A 21,178-nucleotide genomic window follows, 5' to 3' on the forward strand; every position below is an offset into this window, starting at 1 on the left:
CATTCTTGTTGATATTGACATCTCTGCTCCTCTCCCGGGTGATGTGGTTCTTATGGTGGGGGATAGGCCTTGGTCACAATTGTTGGATTTTGAAGGCCTCCCCTTTCGCTGCCGAAGATGCTTCTCTACTAGCCATCTTGCTTCAGGTTGCTCTTCTCCACAACACAAAGGAGTTTCTACTTGGTGGAAGGATGCTACTGTTGACCACTTAACACTTATTGCTACGGATTTTACGTCTGCTGGCTCCTCCCACGAGGATGATGTCATGCCCCCCACGACTCCTGTTGCTCCTACTAATGTTTTTGTGGCCTCATCTCCGAAGGCCCCCACTTTCGCTTCTCCTATCCTACAGCCCTCGCATGCTGCTGGATCTGCTTCTGCTAATGTTGTTCTGTCACAATTTGTTGTTGTTGTTGTTGTTCTACATCCCCCTATGGCCCTCTTCCAGCCTTTTGCTGTCACCGGTGTTGTTGACCCTGCGGGGGCCCTTCCGGTGGATCTTAGCATTGCCTGGTTTGTGGTTTCTTGCAAGCGTAAGGGGAAATCTTCTCCCCTGCCCCATACCCCCCTGCGTGGGGGTTTGGGTGGCCCATCCCCCCCTTAAGTGGGGTTTGTTCCCTGGTTGGTTAGGTTCCCGTGTTTGTTCCTTTTCGCCTTTGGGTTGTGGTTCTCTTCCAACATCATCTCTCTTGATGTTGCTTTTTGTTAAGGGTCAACGCCCTAGTTAACACTATTTTTTTAAATAAAAAACATAACATATGTATAAAAAGAAAAATAATTACATCTTAAAATTACAGAAAGGCATGCATTATATTTTTAGATTCTTGAGAACTTTCCATAAAAATATTTAAGTAGTGGTTTATTTTCCATTACATTTTTTATGAACCCAATATTTATTCATGACCTAGGGTTTGACCTTCTAAATCAAGCTCTTCCAAATCTATGTTTTTAGTGCTCTATTCTATTTAAATTTTACTATGGTTTAATTTATCTTTTACATTGGTGTTTTATTATTTTATAAATGTTGATGTGAATAACATATTTTATCTAGTTAGTTAGACTTGAGGTTCTATTCACTTCTCATCTCTTAAACTTACTTAGGTCTTTTTTCCCTTTTTATCTCATTGCACAAGATTTCTAAACATAGTGTGATCTTAGCATATTTTCAGGTTTCATTGTTTCCAATTATTATCAAGGTCATCTCATTGTATTGTAATATATCACGATTCATTAAACTTAGCGAAGTATCCCAATAGCAATCACACAAAGGGCCGAGGTCATGGACTCAAGGGATGACTAGTATTATCTTTGGGATAATTGGGGAGAGGACTCAATGTATATCATACTACATTGGAGGGCCCATCTTCAAACCAACTAGGTCAAGCACACCATCAAACAATTGGGAAGACAATTTAGTGTATCTCATATTGCATCGTGGGTACATGTTTAATCTCAAAAAGCTCATATAAGCACAAGAGAGATTTCTCAAGTAGTTAATCTATCCAACCTATTGGATTTCAACTTCATTCATCATTAGGCCACTAATGACGAGTCTATCCACTGAGGAAGAAACATCTTTTGACATATACAACCTTGTGACCTTAATGATACTGTCAGTTATCTTCTTCACAACATGGGTAGCATTTGACATCAATCACACTTGTGCCATAGATGCCTATCTTCAGAGCCTCTTGATACAATGATTAGCTTAGGTTATTGTTACTTGCATGACAGGGTAACTACTAGCTCAACCATTCATGTACCATAATTAGGGTGGCCTTTGACAATCCTTCACCTATGTGAACCAAATGAATGTTGGATAACCCCATGTAGTAACCAAAGAATCAATCAATACCACAATCCAATGATTGCATGTCACTGCTAAAATATGCTGGAGTTTCACACTTGGGTCATCTACTAGCCTTGGAGATTTGGACGTCTAGTCATAACAGTCTCAAGAGGAAGGGTATTACAAATGATCTAAGAGTTGATTGAGGATTGCTAGGGATAAGATGTTGTTGAGCTCTGTAACATACTTGTGCATGATTAGAAAATAATCCATACTTATATTTCCAAGTGGACCTTGTGGTTCACCATTATTATGCATTACAACATGTATACAATAGTTGGTAGGGGTAAAGGTATTAACTTATCATTAAGGAAAGAGGAGGTGAGATCCCTTCTTTAGTACAAGAGTTCAAGTGAGCTTGTAAGAGGTGAGTTGTAGCTTATGGTATAAATTAATGTTTTAACATAACATTCAATGTTATACTAGCCACCCCTATTTATCTCATTCTTCCAGAAATTTATCTTGATGTTTATAATACTAGATTTAGAACCTTTTTATAGATTAAATAAGGAGAGAGAAGAACTCCCCCTTTGTCATTTATTGAGTAATTAGTACATATTGTTGGAACATTTACGCTCTGATATCATGTTGATGTGAGCAGCCAAGATCTTCAATCTACAACACCAAATAACCTCCACAAAGATAAGAGAGAAGCAACAAAAGAAGATGATTCCACCAAATCAAGAATACTATATGATACAATATGTGAGCTTGTAGATGATTTACAATGCAAGAAGTACTTTCCTTATATAGGCAAGGTAAACATAGGATTAAACAATATTATGTCACGCGTCTTAATCATATGACATGGGACAACTAAACAAATATTAAATGACATATGAAACAAGAAGTAAATGAAATAAGTTAAGATCTCATCAAGACAACTATGACTTAGAAATATTCTTAAGATCTAAGTAAACTTAACATGTAAATAGAATTCACTAGGTGAACATGTTAGGTAAAATACCTTATTCACACCAACACATATTGGCAATGACTATATGCCAAATGAGGACTACTAAATCTAGCGAGCTTAAAAATATAATACTATTTGGATATGATGGACCTAAAGGCCTTCATGCTATCTTAATCATGTAAAGTTCATAAAACCACATTTGCTTTGTTTAGAATTCCTCTACATTGTCTTTGTTTGCACAACTTTATGGTTGTTAATTCTAAGTGGCATTCATCCCAAGATTTGTACAAACATCTCATTCGTTACTTTCTTATAGGCATGCATTTATGAACTACAAAAAGTATCATGTAGTCAAGAAGTTCAAAGAAATTATTCAATCATATAGTTGGAGGAATCTAGTTGTAAAGAAATTGTATAGACATGTATATGCAACCTTGCCGTATAGTTTTTCTTGTTTTGTTTCCTTTGTTTTTGCTTGTTGGTAGAATGAGATAGGGAATAGAGAGTGCAAAAATATATATTACAAATGCAAATTTACAACATATAATAAATCATAATAACTTGCAACTTCCAAAGCTCAAATCAACTATAATTCTAAAAGTACAAAGTAGACATCAAATTGGAAATACCTAAATGCTCAAAATTGATTACAAACATTAAATGAACAATACCCATTTGCTCCTTGTTTTGTTACGTTTAATATAAAAAACAATACCCATTTGTTGGAAATGAGAAATAATATATTGCAGCAATAATAACTAGCAAATACAATATCCAAAAACCCTAGGCGCTTCACCAAATGACTTCAAAATGGTATGGCAAGGTGTAGAACTGATTATCAGCAAGTAATGATCATCAATAATGCAGATTTAAGTCCTCCAAGCTCAATCTCCTGCCCTAGAACCTTGACGTATGAGCTCTAAAAATGGTACAATTGGCATAAAGTGATACGACCAACATTAAGGAGGCATGACCAACAAAGACAATGAACTCACAAACCAAAGAAGAGCAATCTCTCCCAAAAGAAGTGACAATATAAAATATCAAACTAAACATTAAGGAAAATGAACTCCCAAATTGCCTTTTACAGATTTCCCCTAGAGGTTCAAACCTTCTCTTCAAGCACACTTTATTCAATAAAAAGTCATCTCTTTTAATTCTCCAATGTCCCATTAAAAATAAAGGGCCCATATATTTAAAATAAGTCACTTTTACTTTATAATTAATCCCCTTATAATCCTTTATTAAATAAACTAAAAATAACGATAAAGTTAAATATTTAATTTAACTTCATTAATTAATAACTTATTGTTATTTTGTTTAAAACCACTAGGTTATAGAAAAAAATGAGATAGTCATCAAAACTAATCCATCAAGAACATTAAAATTAGTAACCCTACCAATTGGCCGAGTTGGTGCTCAAAACTAACTTCCTAAAAATAGTAAGTATTGGAAGACTAACCCAAAATCACATTAGAAAATAGCATTCTATTCATAATTACGATGGGAGCTCAACTAACCATCAAATACTATCAAACTGCCTCCAAGGTTCCCTAACCCTAACTCAATAGCCTATGAAAACAAATTGAATAGGCTAAAGATTCACCAACCCAACAAGTTAGGAAGGGGACATTACAAAACATAAGATTCCCATGAAGTTATATCAACCACTACAATTTTTCAGCAGTTTGGTTTTTGTATCAGCAACACTAAGGCTCCAATTTTACATCTATAACCTCATTTCCAACCAATGACATATAATTATAAATGTATTATGTAAGGGATTCTTTTTGTGCATAAGACTTTTCATTTCCTTATTAGTGTCCCTACTAATAATAGGCAACAACCATGAGTCATTTCAAAGGAGAACCTTGAAGGGGAATGGAAAATTAATTTTGCACTTATAGTTGTGTGTCATATGTCCGGGAATGAAGAATGGGGGGTCTTTAGGAAGAGTGGTAACATTTATCAAGTCTAGAAGGTAAATCATACCAAATTTTAGTATGATTGAACCAAAGTCATTATGTTTGGTAGTGATAGTAACAGATCAATCTTAATCTTTTAAGAATGCTCATTATTGATGCAACACAATATAGGTTAGAAAACATCACAAGATGTGTTGGATTGGCCATTACATATAAATAAGTAAATAAAAATGACCCCAAACTTCCTTAACTAATTCTTTTATTTTTCTTATCTTTTCAAAACCAAAAGAGCATTTTGAAATTCAAACTCAATCACTCATTTTCTTATGAATTAAGCATTCCCATGAAAGCAAAGTTGGAGGATGTATAGCTATATGTGTAAGCTTTTTAACAACACCACTCGAACCAAAAAAATTAAAAATGGAATTAAAGTTACTCAACAATGACAATAGAAATGGGCAAAGAACTAGAAGTAAATAGGAAAATCTGGATTTTTAGTTCCACTTGTATACTTTGCTAAATGTCATACCTTAGCTTCTCGATGCCCTTCCCACTCATCAAACCCTAGTTGACTCCCACATCTCTATACTTTTTCATTCCTACAAGATTTTTATTGCCTTCTCTTCACATCATACCCTCTATTCTTCCCCTCATGTCTTTGTCTACCTTTTTCTTCTCAAAACAAAGTCTCAATGTAGATAAGAGGGGTTTGTTGAGGTTTCTAGGTGGCTTAGATGTGTGTTTTTCCAAACGAACTATAAAATTAGGTCATCCAAGAATATGGATGCCAAGGTTTCTTAATGGCATGGCCCTTCTTAGTCAATTGTTCACCCTCTTTTCACTAATGCGGGTTGTTTCTTGGTGTAGAAAGGAGAAAATTTGCTCCATTGATGGCTTCCTTGTTCCTCAACAACAAACAATTTTGGTAACTCAGGGCAATCAATTATTAAACAATATATGAGAGAATTGGAAAATTTTGGTTCTTGGAATAAATCCTAAGTTACTGGGTTCACCTGTTTGAGGCCCCAAACACAAATTGGGATAGCATAGGTCCTGGTTCGTGTTGGGGTTGGCAAAGGTTCACCCCAAGGGCCCTAGGTTCCCTATGGCTGAACCCATGCGAACCCAAACGTGAACCTGAGTGAACCCAAGTGACCAGCTAGGTTAAGTCACATCAAAGTGACTTTTAAACATTGAAATTTTTTTTTTTTTGGCCTTTTTAGATATTTCTTTAATTTTTTGCATATAATATATCTATATATATACGGATGAACTCAACCCACGAACCCAAAAGGCAATTTTTTTTTTGCTTGAACCCATGAACTGGGTTTGCCACCTTGAAACCGCTCTCGAACCCATGAACTGGGTTTGCCACCTTGAAACCGCTCTCGAACCCGAACTGGTAACAGTCCAGTTCAGTGCAATTTACTTTTATAAAGAAAACGACTAACACTTTGCATCACTATTAGCTGCAGAAAGGTATTGAATAGCAAACAATTAAATTTGAAGTTTTTACAGTTGTACATGTACAACTGCTGCGAAAGAAGGCAACATAATGCAACTGGCTTTATAGGGCCATGGATCATTCTTTAACAAAATCTGGGTTACAGATGGTAAGGTTATTGAATTCTAGGAATTCAGCGAGTTAAGCTAATCAGAACGTAATTGCACGCAATAATCTTTTTATAATGGGAACATGAATTGGGCATAAGTGAAGGGCAGTCCCCAAAGACATCTTTGAATTATGTTTTCTCAATATTATTAATGGCCTTTATCCCACCCAATGGCAGACCAAACTTATTGACATTCAATTAGCAATCAATTAAAAGGTACAAGCTGCTAAAAGTAAAACCTCACATATATGCTAGTAACAAATTAGTATTGGAAGAGTCAACTTTGGTTAATGATGACCATTATTTAAATTTCTCACATACCCAAAAGAACTAATATAATAGAACTTGGAATTTGACGGAGGACAAGTCATTCTTAATTCCATTGGGAAGTCCCGGATAATCAAACGGTTCACCCATTTAATTCGTTATAAATATACTATATTTTTCGGTGCCCATAAAGTTCTAAAGACTCAAAGAGTAACAAGGGGATTTGGCCTTTAGAGAAAATGCAGTAAAGAGCTGACTCTGTTTTCTCTCATGAGAGTTAAGAGTGAAACTACGAGTACTTGCAAACATGCAACGAATGTTGTTACTATAGTTGATAGATCCATACCATTCAAAAGAGACATTCCCGGTCAATTTATTAAAAGTGGCAATAAAAGAACAAAGAAACAGTCTTCTGGGATCTAACAAGTCTGATAATACATCCCTTTGATTATTATGGAAAATGAGTCAACCTAGCTAATAACTTCACATTTTGATTAGATTGCTTCATGTTGTGCATTTTTGATGAATTATCAATTTTTCTCTGGGATAAACATCAGATGGGGATAATCATGATCTCCATTATGCTAAACTCATCAGAAGAACCCAAGTGAGAAATCAGAAAAATCATAGAAGCCACAAAGTTTTGAATTTGAAAATGTAAACACAGAAAAATCATAGAATTAACAAAGTTCGAGTGCAAAAGGAACCTAGAGTTAGTGCATTGTTTGCATTGAGATAATTCGCCTAGCTGATCTACCCCCAGCAATGATCAAATTTAGCACCATGTGACCAACAAATTAATGGCTTTGATGCTGAACTACATGATGAAAACCCTATCAAAAGAATCGAATTCAAATGCAATCCCTTGTGAATGCTTAGGAACATAGAAAAAATTAGGGCACATTATTGACCCAAAAAATGATCTCCAGATACAAAGAATACAGTCTGTAAGGGGAGTCAACATTTTCCTATTCCCCTGACTTCCATGTACTACATCTCCTTTATGCAATTTGCAAGCCTGTTTACAGTCACATAAAATAAATTGTAACTATTAGATAATTGATAATAGGCAATGCTACAAATCAATAATATTTCTGACAGAAGAGATTATGACTCCATTAGTTCTTCACCTGCTAAGACTCAAAAGACTTACGGTCTTGCTGAAAGTTGCTGTAGCATGTCCAACTGGGGTTCAAGAAGTGAACTGCAGTGAAAATGGTCAATCATCTGAATCGGATTCCAGCTTCCACCAAGGGTTGACCTTTCTCTGATTGTCTGACCTTCTTCTGCCTTCAGGGGCAAAGAGAATTTTGTCTTTGATTTCAAAAGCCTTAGGCTTATATTTACACTCCTTGTCCCTATGAACAAAACCCTCATGTGTACACTGTTTTATCTTAAAATTAAAACCTTCATCATTACATTCTTCAAGCCTAAAATCGTCCTCATCATCATTTTCTGACCCTAAGCTCTCAAACAAATCATCTTCCTCCTCTCCTTCGAAGTTTTTGGTACTCTTGGGCCTATAATTCCGCTCTAGCCGTTTCAGACCACTATCATCCCTCCATGCATGCCCTCCAGACACATCCCTCCAAGAGAAATTAGCATCTGCAGTTAATTTCAAATCCCCATAAAAATCCCCCACAACCACAGTCCTTACATTTCTGGCCCTCGCTTTCTTCAAAACCCTAACAAAATCTGAATCATCCGAAACAAGACACAGGCATTGAATCTCATCCTCAATTGCCTCCATCATATCATTTTCTAGAGCAATATCAGCCGCCTGCATGGGAAAATTTTTGAGGGAACCGTACGCCTTTACAAGTTCAGAAATTACTCATTTTCAATACCAATATCACTGACGATCAACAAGTAGATTTCTAATTTAATATAATTTCATTTATTTTAAACAAAAGTTAGTACCATGGTATGTGAGACTAATCTTACTGACAATCAACAAATAGTATTCTAATTTCCTACCAATTATATATTTTATGAAACTAAAGTTGCCTAGTTATCATAGAAAGAGATTGACTTTCTAATTTTCTTGTGATACAAAAGGCTAGATACTTCTCACAGAAAGATACCGTTTAATAGAGAATCACAGTTGAGACACGTCACCTTTAAGTGAATTCAAGATTGTTTAAAAATTTATCGTTTCAAGTTTCTGGGTATGTTGGGTATAAGTTTTAGTAATTGTATTTTTAATGACCTGATGGTCGGTGAGATAGCTTATGAGTTCTAAATGGCAGAACCAAAGCTTAGCAGCAGTAAATTTACAGATTCTAAACAACATGGTGCACATTTTTAGGAAGACATATGTAAGCAATTCTATTTATCTTGTTTAGACTTGTGAATATACCCTGTGCAAGTTTTAGTCATAACATATTAGATCATTAATATTGTTTACGGTCTCTGGATATATGGTGTATATGTTTTTGTCATGACATGTCCGCAGATTTATACTGTTTTAGGCTTCTGGATTTACCGTGAAAAATTCTTGCATTTCCAATTTTTAATTGTTTGGGGTTTCTGGATTTCCTGTGCATAAGTTTTACTATTAACATATCAATTCATTTATATTTTTTAGAGTTTCTGGATTTAAAAATGATAAATTTTAGACATGACATTGCTGATCATTCGTAAGGTTTAGATTCTGGATATAGTTTGTAAATTTCAGGCATAACATATCAAGTAAGCTGATAATGGTTGAGATAGCTCAACCCATGTCAGGACTAAAACTTAAAGATAGTGATAGCAAATTGACATATACCGGGCATAAAATTCAAATTGACATATACCGGGCAAAAATTTATCCCTATGAAGATTTTCCCAGCCATATATTTTTTAGGGATTTTGGATATACTGAATGTAAAATTTAGTCTAATTTTGTCAAGAAATTTGTAGTGAGCCAGCGATGAATGGGACAGTTCGCTTCAAATGCCATGACTAGAATTTGACTTGCTATTAGAGATAAAGATACATTATTATATAGAAATTCGGGTGAATCTTCATTTTTAAAAGTTATATATACAAAAGATTTTAGCAAGTATTTTGATTGTATTGGGTTTATGAAAATACTCTTAAGTTTCAGTGATGATGTTTGAAGATATACTCTGTAAGATTAAGTAATGATGTTTGAAGTGTGCTGACAATGAATGAGATAGTTTCACTCTGAATGTCATCACTGAAAGTTAGAAGTGTATCCTTTCCTATGCAAATGTTTCAGTGACCACATCCGGGATGAACTGATGATGAGTGAGTTAGCTCGCTTCAAAAGCCAAGACTAAAATTCACAAACATTACATTTAGAAACCCCAATAAGACGGCAAGCGAGATTAATCATTCCAATTGCCTGAGCTCTATGGTACAAATAGAATACCTAAATACCACTTGTTAGTTTTATTTGTTTGGACTGAGCTCACAGTAAATGAGGTGGCTCGCTTGAAATGTCATCACTCATAACTGAAACCTACAGCAGTATATCCTAAGCCATGAGTAAGTTTTAGAGACAATGTTTGGAGTGATATGATGACAAGTTAGTCCAAATGCCAGGACTAAAATTTAAAACAGTACATCAAGAGACCTAAACAAAACAAGTAAGATAAATCACTCGGACAGAAAGGCTAGATCTTACAAGCAGTACTTATTCTATTGTACTTGTAAGTTATAGTCATCACATTTAGGGCACGTTGACAATGGATAAAATTGCCCAAATGACAGGATAGAAACTTAAACGCAGTATTCACCATTCTAGGTGTAAGCTTTAGCTACTTCGTTTAGGAGCTGACAACAGGAAATATAGCTCACTCTAAATTCCAGGACTAAAATTTACAAGAAAGCATCAATAAAAACTAAAAGGAATAATTTTAAAAATGGAGAAAAATTAACAGCAAGCAATCTAAATGATGAACTAGTCACTTCTTTGTTTTGGGGGCCTTTGTGACAGATTACATTTGATCTTTGTCAATCCTGCTTTAGCATGGTTAGAAGGGTTAAGGTTGGTTACGAAATTTCTATGAATAGAATTATGGTTGTGAAATCTTTTTGGAGCCTTTCTGGTGAAAAACTGAAAATTGTGAACAAATGCATGTTATTCTATGGCGTGCGAAGATTATGTGAATATTTTCTATATTAGTATAAAAGGTTTACCTATCAGCCAAAAGACTGGCAATTTTTTATAAAGAATTTATGAGAACAATGGTGAATAATGTGTGTAAGTAAGTCCTTATGTTCAGAATGAGCAGACATTGGATGAAATAGCACACTTCAAATGCAAGGCTTACACGCAGTTCATCCACAGACCCTAAACAATATAGGCTCATAGTTTTGAAAAAAAAAAGATTGAAAATAAGCAACATAACATAGAAAACCTAAAAAACTGCAACAAAAAAATGAAGAAATTAGCAGAACAATTGCCATTAAGTTTGGAGTGACTTTTAACAGGTGAGATAGTTCACTCTGTGTGTCAAGAATAAAACTTAGAAGTAGTACATCCAGAAATCCTAAACAAAACGTCAGACAAAACTCTGATAATAAGCAGCATATTATAAACCCTAAATGAATAAAACATTTCTAGAAAACAAAAAAATTGCTAGTTGACAATATTTGACACTAATATAGTCCTACCTGGGGTTCATTTGTAGTATCTGAAATCATGTTCTTAGATGTCATAGTGAATAAAAGCGAATCATAAATGACGGGAATGGGGCAAATCTGTTGCGGTATGAAACTATGTAAAAGTTCCTTTTTTGTGTGTGATAATTAACAGCATATTCCTGTGTGAGACCTTCTGGCATCAACTTCGTTGCTTGAGAATTGTCCCGAGTTTTTTTGGAGGATCGATCATCAGAGATTAGTATGAAGCCAATGCACAAAGCCTTTACACTTAGCCCTGCTGATGGACTCCGCAGGGATGCCCAAAACATTGGACAAGATGACTAGACCTGCTGAAATAAACCTAAACAAAATGGCAATTTCTTTTCAAGAAATTTTGAAACAAGCTGATGGCTCCTGCAGAGAAACCCAAAACATTGGACAATTCACAGAACACACAGAACAGATTTTGAATGGGAAAAAAAAGAGAAAACAGTTACTATAAAAAAAATTAAAATAAAAAACTCAACAAAATGGTTTCCAAAAGAAGCTAAAACATGAGGCAATACACAAAACAAACATAACAGGTTTTAAATCTAAAAATAAAAAGAAAGGAGAGAATTAAAAAAAATCCTAAACAAAATGGCGATTTCTTTTCCATAGTCAATTGAGCATCAAAATTATGCAAATAAAGGAAAGAGAACCCAAAAAAATTGAACAAAATTGCGATTTCTTTACAATTGACAATCAGGCACAAAAATTATGCATACCTGGGGCTTGTCCCGCACAGTCCTGACGCAGAACCCGGCCTTCTTGAGCTCCCCAGCGAGGCCATAACCCTGCTCGGGCAACAAAACCTCCTTAGCAGCGGCCCTGTACTTTTCCTCCTTAGGCCCAATTTTAGCCTTAAAAAAATCCTTCTTCTTCCCTTTGAGGCTCTCCAGGCGGGCCAACCGCTTGTGGTGTTCTCTCTCGTGCAATTGCTTAAAATGCTTCTGGAACTTGATGTTGGTTTCGAACTTGCGACCGCAGACCTCGCAGACGTAGGGGTCTCGGGATCGAATGATGCCGTCGGATTCCAGTATGTCGAGGGCTTTTCTTTGCCTCCGCTGGGCTCGAACCCAGTCCGGCAGGAACGTGAAAGTGTGGCGATTGGCATAGGCTGCCATTGTTGTTGGGAGCCCAAATTGGGAGGCGAGGTTTTTCAACCGCACTGCGGCATCGTAAGGCGGAACTTTGTCCGGGGGTTTGTTGTCCAGGTCCCAAAATATCCCCACGCTGTCTCTGGTGCTGCTCTGATCATTTTCATTGGTGAAGGTAAACCTTCTCGAATGATAAAATTTTGCTAATAAAAATGATGAATAGGATATTTTAATTACCGGGCTATGGAGAAGTTTAGAGCGCGCGAGTAGTTTCACAAGATCCATAGGTGCAGCAGTATTTCGGATTCAATTCCAACATATTTTTCAACTTTCCGGCCTCAGTAGTTGCTGCTTCTAAACTAATCGTTCTGAATATTGGTTTTAATATTGATTACTATTTATGCAGAGCCAGAGTTCAATACAAGGCATTTCACAGAGGCAATGTCTATCCAGCATTCTTCATTAAAATTTTGAAAACATAGTAAGGCTGCTGATTCCATGGAGGGGACTTCTCTTAAAAAATTCAGTTGCTGCTGTTGAAATATCTTAAAATATTTTGCACTGGGTGATCTCATAAACAATGTTCTATGAAGAAAATCTAAAATTTTAAATGATTCATAAGTGATAGAAATTAGCAATTGCACCTGGGTGTGCAATGGGTACATTAAAGAGGTGTGAAAGGTTACTTAAGAAAAAAATTGTTCTATTATTTGAATATATATGTAGTATATGTGGTCAATTTGTGGGTTATTTATCAAATTAAGTTGTTTCTATAATAAAGGTCTTAATAGAGAAGTGATAGCTTCAAATCAACTATGCATCCACTTACAAGGAGCAAGCCATGATTGAAAGAAGACTTTTGATTTAGGAAGATAGTGAGGATTCATTACCAACAATCTCATGTTATGTTTATAATAGGGAGATAGGAGAGAGAAGATATAAAGAGGGAGAGATAGGAGATAGGAGATAGAAGATATAAAGGAGAGATAGAGGGGGAAGAGAAAGGAGAGAGAGGTGAGGAGATAGGGATAGTGGATATAGATATAGAGGAAGATGGAGATAGAGATAGATATGGAGATGGAGATGGAGATGGAGATGGAAGAAGATAGGTATGGAGAGAATAAGAGAGAGAGGGGGGGAGGAGAGAAATATGGAGAGATATTTGTTAGAGTAATCGGGTCTTTATTTGATTAATTAAACAACATTTGTTTAATTATTTAAGTTCCCTATTATCTCTTTTTACACTTAAGCTAATATTAGGTGCATAATAATTAATTCTTTTATTAATTATTATGTGCAAGCCTAGGTTTTCCCTTTTAGGGTTTCTTGACCTATTAGAGGTTAATTTTCTTTTCTTTGTATGATTATCACATTACAAATTTGGTGAATATTGAGCTCTCATCTTTTGAGCACATTTTTTGTGTATTTGTTTTTCTGTTATTGCTTTCTTGCATCTCCTTGTAACAGGTTATTCAACTTGCAGAGATCATTTGGGCTCCTGTGGTGTTGTATTTCTCAACTCTCACAATAATGAGATAGAGATAGAGAGAGAGAGAGAGATGAAATAACAAATATGGAGGGATAGATATAGATATAAAGGTCTAAGAAGAGGGAGATGGGGAGAGAAGGCGAGAGGAATGGATAAAGAGAGACATGTCTAGAAATAGAGGTGGAAAGAGGAAGGTATAGGAAGAGATGAGGACAGATGGGGAGATGGGGAGGGAGAGAAATAGATAGAGAGATGCAGATATATATAGGGAGACATAGAGAGAGAGAGAGAGAGAGAGAGAGAGAGAGAGAGAGAGAGAGAGAGAGAGAGAGAGAGAGAGAGAGAGAGAGAGAGAGGAAAAAAGACAGAGATAGAGAGGATGATAGTGAGGGAGATATGTATATAGAGAGAAGGGAGAGATAGATATGAGGGATAGAGAAGGATAGAAATAGGTAGAGGAGGGGGAGAGAGAGAGGAGGGGAGAGATAGGTAGAGAGAGAAGAAGAGGGGAGGGGAGAGAGAGAGATGAGGATAGATAGAGAGACAGAAAGAGGGAGAGAGATAGAGAGATTGAGGTATATATATATATATATATATATATAGAGAGAGAGAGAGAGAGAGAGAGAGAGAGAGAGAGAGAGAGAAAAGGTTATTGAGACAAGTAATAGAGAGAGGTATAAAGAGTGAGGGGAATAGAGTGGTGGTATATAGAGAGATAGAGATAGAGATGGAGAAATAGGGAGTGTGTGTGTGTGTGTATCTCTCTCTCTCTCTATATATATGGAGAGAGAGAGAGAGGCCGAATAAACTATAATTTAATAGTAAATATAATTATATATTATTAAATATTAAATATATATCAATGTTAAACCAACCAATAAAAAAGTCAAACAGAAGGAAAAATGATAAACAAAAAAAGAGAAATAGAACAAATGAAAAAATAGAATGATAAAAACTTAATGTCTATAACCAAATAAATGATCTGACTCTAGATGCTGTAATTGTATTGCACGTCTCTTTGTAAATGTGAAAATCAATTCAATTCAAATATGCAACATCTTTGATATAAGATCAAAAATTCAAAACAAAATATCATCTAAAAAATAAGTAATTAAAAATATTTTTCAAATATAGGCTTAGGGTTGGCTAGAGCTCTATTAAAGATGTCAAGAAGGAAATCTATATTCCCCTATTGGAAAGCATAATAATTACTTTCCTTTTTCTAAAAGAAAAGTTCATATTAAATTAATATATAATTTAAATAAATTTTCGTTTCAAAAAAGGGGGTCTTGAATTGTATGTAATTTTGGGTGTGCCTTAAAAAGGAGGGGGTAGAGAATACATGTAATAAATTGAGTAAATAATTTGTTTTCTTAATGTTAGAAAATAGAAAACATGTAAGAGGCTCTTAAAATTCTTGGCTTCAAAATAAATAAACTTTTTGTACAACTTCTCTAACTTGCAAGGAATGCTCATTTTTTTCGCATTTACAAACAAAGATGGTTATTTATTAAAAAAATTACAAATGGGTGTTGAAATTAGTCTAGTATTATAGGGAATTGAGTTAACCCAACAACAAACAAGGGTTTTACATTCTCATTATAAGAAATTGTTAAAATAATATCTATTTATCATATATATAATAACAATAAACTTTAATCACGTAACTCTAGAGGTGCACCCTTGAAGATATAGATAGAGGGGGCAAGAGAGAGAAGGAAGGTGATAGGAAAAAAGTTATATATATATATATATATATATATATATATATATATATATATATATATATATATATATATATATATATATATAAAGAGAGAGAGAGAGAGAGAGAGAGAGAGAGAGAGAGAGAGAGAGAGAGAATATTAAGTTGCATGCTCTTATAAATAATTATTCAATAATACAATAATATGTAAATTTTAAGATGATTTCTTATAATACACAAAGATTATATTTTTAACATCTACATAAATATGAAACAATTAGATTTAAAAAATGGTAACATTTTAATGTAATTTAAATAATAAAAATGAGATCAAAATAATATAACACAAAATAATTAATTAAATCTTAAATCTATAAATATACCTAAACAATCCAATTACATATTAAAAATTATACATCCAAAACAAATTACGAAACAACAATAAAACGATACTAATAAAAATAGACCTCTTTTGTTGGATATTTTAGAAATTGCTTTACCTTTGTGCAAAAAGATATAAAAATGCAACCTCCAATTACTATTTTGTCTTCACCTGTGTACATGTACCAATAATGTATAATGACTTGGCATTCAACGAGGAATGAAATGAAATGAAGGATTTTAATAACGTCCATGAGGCCAAAACAACCTATGGGACCCACAGACAACACACACCCCACAAAGTCAGGGCACCACGATCCTAATCTGCCTGTAACCTCTTTTCAAGAATTGCTCTTCTGCAGTGAATTTTTATCAATAGAGTCGTTGTTTTTTCGAGTTTTGTCTCTTCAAACAAAGTGTTTAAATTGTTTGTTTTCAAAATATCTTCATAAATGACCTAGATGTCACTATAAGCCGAGCATTCCAGAACAAAATGTCGCTTTGTCTCTATTGTTCTTGTGTTGCAAAATAAGCATATCCTCTTTTCCCACTCTTCTTTAGGCATCATCCATCTACCTGTTTCACACCTCAAGTGATGAGAGCTGGTTCTTAATTGAGCCATTAGCGTTTTTGCTTTCCATTTAATATTTGCTCCTATGTAGGATTTTTCTTCATGATCTGCGGGGTTGAATTCTATGATATAATAGGCTTTTTTATGCCCAACTTGCTTTGTCCATAAACTGCTCCTGAACTTTTCCTTCACAATTTTTTTTATTTCTTCATTGGTGTTTGGACATTCTTGTATACTAATTCCCCATTTGCTCATCCAATTGGCATTTTGTCTCATCCATGTGTTCTTCCTGCTATCTAGCCTTTCCCCCATAATCAACTTAGGCCAACGATGATTTTCCATATTTTGAATCTTCATTAGATAGTTTACTAAATGAACCATCACTAAAGCTTTCAGGGGATAGATACCGGTTTTAGCTAAAAGAATCTCATATGGGACAACAATTTTAATTTTGAAAGTACTTATGGTTAGGTGTTTTTGGATTCTTTCCAATTGTCTCCATTTCTGATCTGACATATTGCTGCCCCAAATTTCACATCCGTATAGAATCACTGGAGTGACCAACAAACCAAAAAGAATTCTCTTGCTTTTCCAATCCCAAAGTTCAACATTTCTACATCTATTTTGTAGCACATACAATGCCTTCCATCCACCTGAAATTCTTTTTGCTCTACAAGTTTCCCAATTAAGCTTGTTGTGAAAATCGAGTCCAAGATATTTGTACTCATTCACTACTTCCAGCGGGCTACCTTTAGAAAGAAAATCATCTTGTATCTTTTTATTTCTTCTCAATTGAGAAGATCATAACTTTGGTATTGCTAATATTCACTCGCATCTCGACTTCTTGGCAAAAGACCTCAAGCGTCTTCAAGTGTTCTCTCAAACCCTTTGTAGATTTAGCTATTAAGATGAGATCATCCGCATATAGAAGTAGCTTTATTACATAATTAGTCAACTGGACTCCTTTTCTTCTATTCTTGTTTAGCCACTCTTCCAACTTGTCATTATATAACCCAAACAATGTTGGAGAAAGAGGGCAACCTTGTTTAACACCAATATCACTGCCAAACACTTTGACATTCCCTCCGAGGTTCTGAATTTAGCCTTAACATGCTCATAAAGCCTATGGACAACAACCCTAAGCCCAATTGGAACTCCCAATCCCTCCATCCTATGCCATAGTTTATCTCATGGAACTGTATCAAATTATAAAGTCTACAAAGTAGCAAAAAGCCTCACCCCCTTGGGCATTCCAATTTTTTTCAACCAAAAACCTAAGTGTAACACCATGGTCTATAGTAGAGTGTTTTGATTTAAAACCTGCCTGACCCTTGGCTCTTTTCCCTCTAATTTTTGCCTAGCTGCTAATCCTGCATTCAATCATGCTACCAAACAACTTTCCAAGAAGTGGGTTGATCATAATAGAGTGGTAATTTGATGGATTGTTTCGATCACTGTTTTTGTGAAGAGGGATCACAACGCTGGTTGTCCAATTTTCTGGGAAACCCACACTTGAGTTACATTGTTGAAGATGTGTTTGATATGAGGTGCAAGGGCTTCACTACCCCACTTTAGTTATTCTTCTTGTAGCCCATCTATGTCATGTGCCTTTCCTCTTGCAAGCCTTCTTATGCCCTGTTTGATATCTTCAGTACTAAAACGTTTAGAATTGACATTGATTACCGGGGTTCCTGTTTATCTTGGTCACACACATATATCAACTTTGCATATTCAAGCCATTGGCATCCTATGATACTGTTCTTTATTTGTTTTCTCTTTTGTTGAAGTTCTTTCCAGAACCTTTTGGGGTTTTATTTTCCAAGAGTGATCAGTTCCACCCTTCTTATATTCACATATTTTTCTTTTTTTACACCTTAGCAATCTTTTGTACTCTTTTTTACTTTCCTTGTTCATCCCGCCTTCTTGCAGATTTATTTTTGCTAACTTGCACTCACCATCAAACCAAAGATTTGCCGGAAAAGTGTTTTTCGCTTGTCTTTTGGGTCTAGCTCTTTTACACTCGACTAAAGCTTTGTGAATCAAGGGAACCAACATATCCTTTCTCACAAGATCTGAGATATTTTTTGATTCCTTAATAGACCGTTTGAGGGCAACCTTGAAGAGTTTTTTATTCTCTTGAGTCATGAGGATTCTCCCCTGTGAGGATGTTTTCTTTTGTTTAAAGAATGTTTTTTCTTCCTGCTATATGCTTATGTGAATGGCCAGTTTTAGGTATATAGGGGTATGATCTGACTTGAACCCTATTGGGCAATCCTCTATCTTTACCTCCATTACCCTTGAGATGTGATCTTGAGAGCAAATAACATAGTCTACAACACTTTGACCGTTGTAAGTTTTACAAGTGATGTTTCCTGATTTTGGCCATGCCTTCATATCATTGCATATGACCATGTTGTACAAGCTACAAAACTCAACAATTTTGCCCCAAAATGAGTAACATTGCCTTTGCTATCTTGTGAAATTCTTTCCCAGCTTTGATCCCTCTCTTCTACTAACCATAGTGGATCACCTTTTTCTTTCCAGCTCCTTTCCAAATTAAGGGCTTGGTTGTTCGCTGTCCTAGCGTTGAAGTCTCCTATTATTAGGACTTCCCCCATGGTGTTATAAACATAAATGTCTTTTTTTAGTGAAGAATATGGATCTTCATGATCTAGGTTCCTTTTCTTATATGATTTTGAGCCTTTTGGAGCAAAATAGCACACTGCCAGCCTTATTGTTACTTGATTTTCCATAATTTTCAACCATATATATTGCTTGTTTGGGTCTTCTTTTTCTACCTTCAAAAATTTGCCCCAAATTTCTTTAATTAGAATAGTAATTCCATTGTGTCCTTTACCACTGTTTGTTTGTTCATTCCACACCAAAGCTTTTGTGTAACCCTCAAACTCTGGAACTTTACACCCTTCATGTTCATGTGTCTCAATAAGGATAATAATGTCCTTATCGGCTGCTATGGGCCCTAAACTAGGTCCTCTTCTCCATGGGAAACCTCTACAGTTCCAACTTACCATTGTCAAGTATTCCTGGGGGGCCCCAAATTCCTATTTCTTGTGTCACCCTATCGCTGATTTGGGCTTTTCCATTTTGTAACCAAGCCTATTTTCCGGAGTCTCTTGCCGCCTTTACTTTTTCCCACTCTTTCCGTCTTTCTTCTTGTTGCATAATTGTTAGGTCCTCATCGAGATATATTTGTGTCCCTTTAAGGAACCTTTTGTTCCTTAGTAACATTTTTTTATCTCCTATATCCTTTAAATTAAACCTTACATGTATGCCCTTGCTATCTCTCATCCATTTTCTGATCCTTTGTGCTTGTTGAATGGCTCCTGACCATTGTAGTTGATCTTTGAAAAAGTCCCTTGTTAGTTATTTAGTGTTTTCCTTTTCCCCATAATCTTTCAGTCCTTTGATGATGATATTCATTGCTCTATCACTTCTGTCCTTTTCCTCTCTTATCCGCCTTCTAACTTTCTTTTCTATGATTTCACTTTGCACTCCTGCTGGACCTTTCACCACTTGAGTCCAAGATTTGGCCTCTTTGATTTGTTCTCTTAGTTGGTTTTCTTTTATCTCCATGTTTGCCATTGTTGATTGAATCTCTTTAATTTGTGAGACACTACTCCCTTCTTTCATTTTTGCATTGTCTTTATTTGCTGTTATCATTTTCTCTAATGTTTGCTTTATTGAAATCAACTCTTGTTCCCCCTTTTCCATGTTACTTTATAATATTGTATATGCTCTCTAAGTGATTTGTTCTGCTTTGTTAGTTTCCAATTGACTTCAGTGATTTCCTTTATTTTAATGTCTTCAAGTTGTCCCCTTGTTTCTAGAGACTGAAGTCTCTCTTTCATATCCAATAGCTCCCTTACGCATAGCTCTGGACACCACGTTAATGATGTTGAGGTTGGGCTATATAAAGTTGCAGCATCATATTCAACATTTTTTCCCTTATCTGTTAGTTGAGCTTCAACCTCAGGTTGCTTTGTCTGTGTTGGGCTCAACCTTTCCTCATCTTTGAACTGTTTCTCTTTACTTTGGTCTTGATGGTTTACCAATGCATTTGATGTTTCAGGTGCTATTTTTGGTAAAATAGTTGTGAGTTTGCCCCTTTTTGTAAATCTCATTCTTCGGATTTTCCTACATCTTAGGATTCATTTGTATAGTTTTGCATTTACATACACATATTTTTCCACTGTATTTGGTATTTGAACTTGAGGGTAACCCAACATGCATCCTCCCCATGCCCCATTTGCCTCCCCTAATTGGTCATTGAACATGGGGTTTGTAATGACAATTGAAGGGTTTGCTGTAAAGCACGAGGGAAAGTCCAAACCCTTTTCCTCTCTTCAGGTCAGCAAAATACAACAAAAGTTCCAAATCCTTAAAAACATGCGTGGAGATAGAATTCAGTAATAATGTCAGACAAGTAGTATTTTTTATTTGCATTCCAATAAAATTAAAAAATAGTTTTGAATAAATTCGCGTTGGAATTTACACCTGGATAAAGCCTATTTTTAACATTGACGTGTGAAACATTCTAAGGTTTTAAAAATCCTAAACTTAATTACAAAAATGAGAAGTTTACATTCACCATTTGAAATTATTGTAAAATAGAATGAACATGGAAAGGTAAAACTCAGCAAGTGAAAAACACTAAAATTTCCATTGTCCAGATGCTTTTCGTCGTCTTGCATCTTCTTTAGAATAAT

The 21,178-nt window shown here is 35.2% G+C and overlaps 1 protein-coding gene across 3 annotated transcripts; it reads right to left on the reverse strand.

Moving 5' to 3' along the window:
• Positions 1-7,192: 7,192 nt before the first annotated feature.
• On the reverse strand, positions 7,193-12,919 carry LOC131041195 (uncharacterized). 3 transcript variants are annotated; one of them, XR_009104982.2, is made up of 3 exons: positions 11,934-12,919; positions 7,724-8,350; positions 7,193-7,588 (listed from the first exon to the last, which is right to left on the reverse strand). XR_009104982.2 is itself a non-coding variant. In XM_057974208.2 (2 exons), the coding sequence occupies exons 1-2, from the start codon at positions 12,588-12,590 to the stop codon at positions 7,790-7,792; spliced, it is 1,218 nt and encodes a 405-aa protein (XP_057830191.2). In that variant the 5' UTR covers positions 12,591-12,919; the 3' UTR covers positions 7,193-7,789. The 3 variants fall into 3 exon arrangements, 1 of the variants encoding a protein (XP_057830191.2); XR_009104981.2 differs by having other exon boundaries at positions 7,701-8,350; XM_057974208.2 differs by having other exon boundaries at positions 7,193-8,350.
• Between the last annotated feature and the right edge of the window lie 8,259 nt (positions 12,920-21,178).

Source organism: Cryptomeria japonica, chromosome 11, assembly GCF_030272615.1.
Source record: "Cryptomeria japonica chromosome 11, Sugi_1.0, whole genome shotgun sequence".
NCBI lineage: Eukaryota > Viridiplantae > Streptophyta > Pinopsida > Cupressales > Cupressaceae > Cryptomeria > Cryptomeria japonica.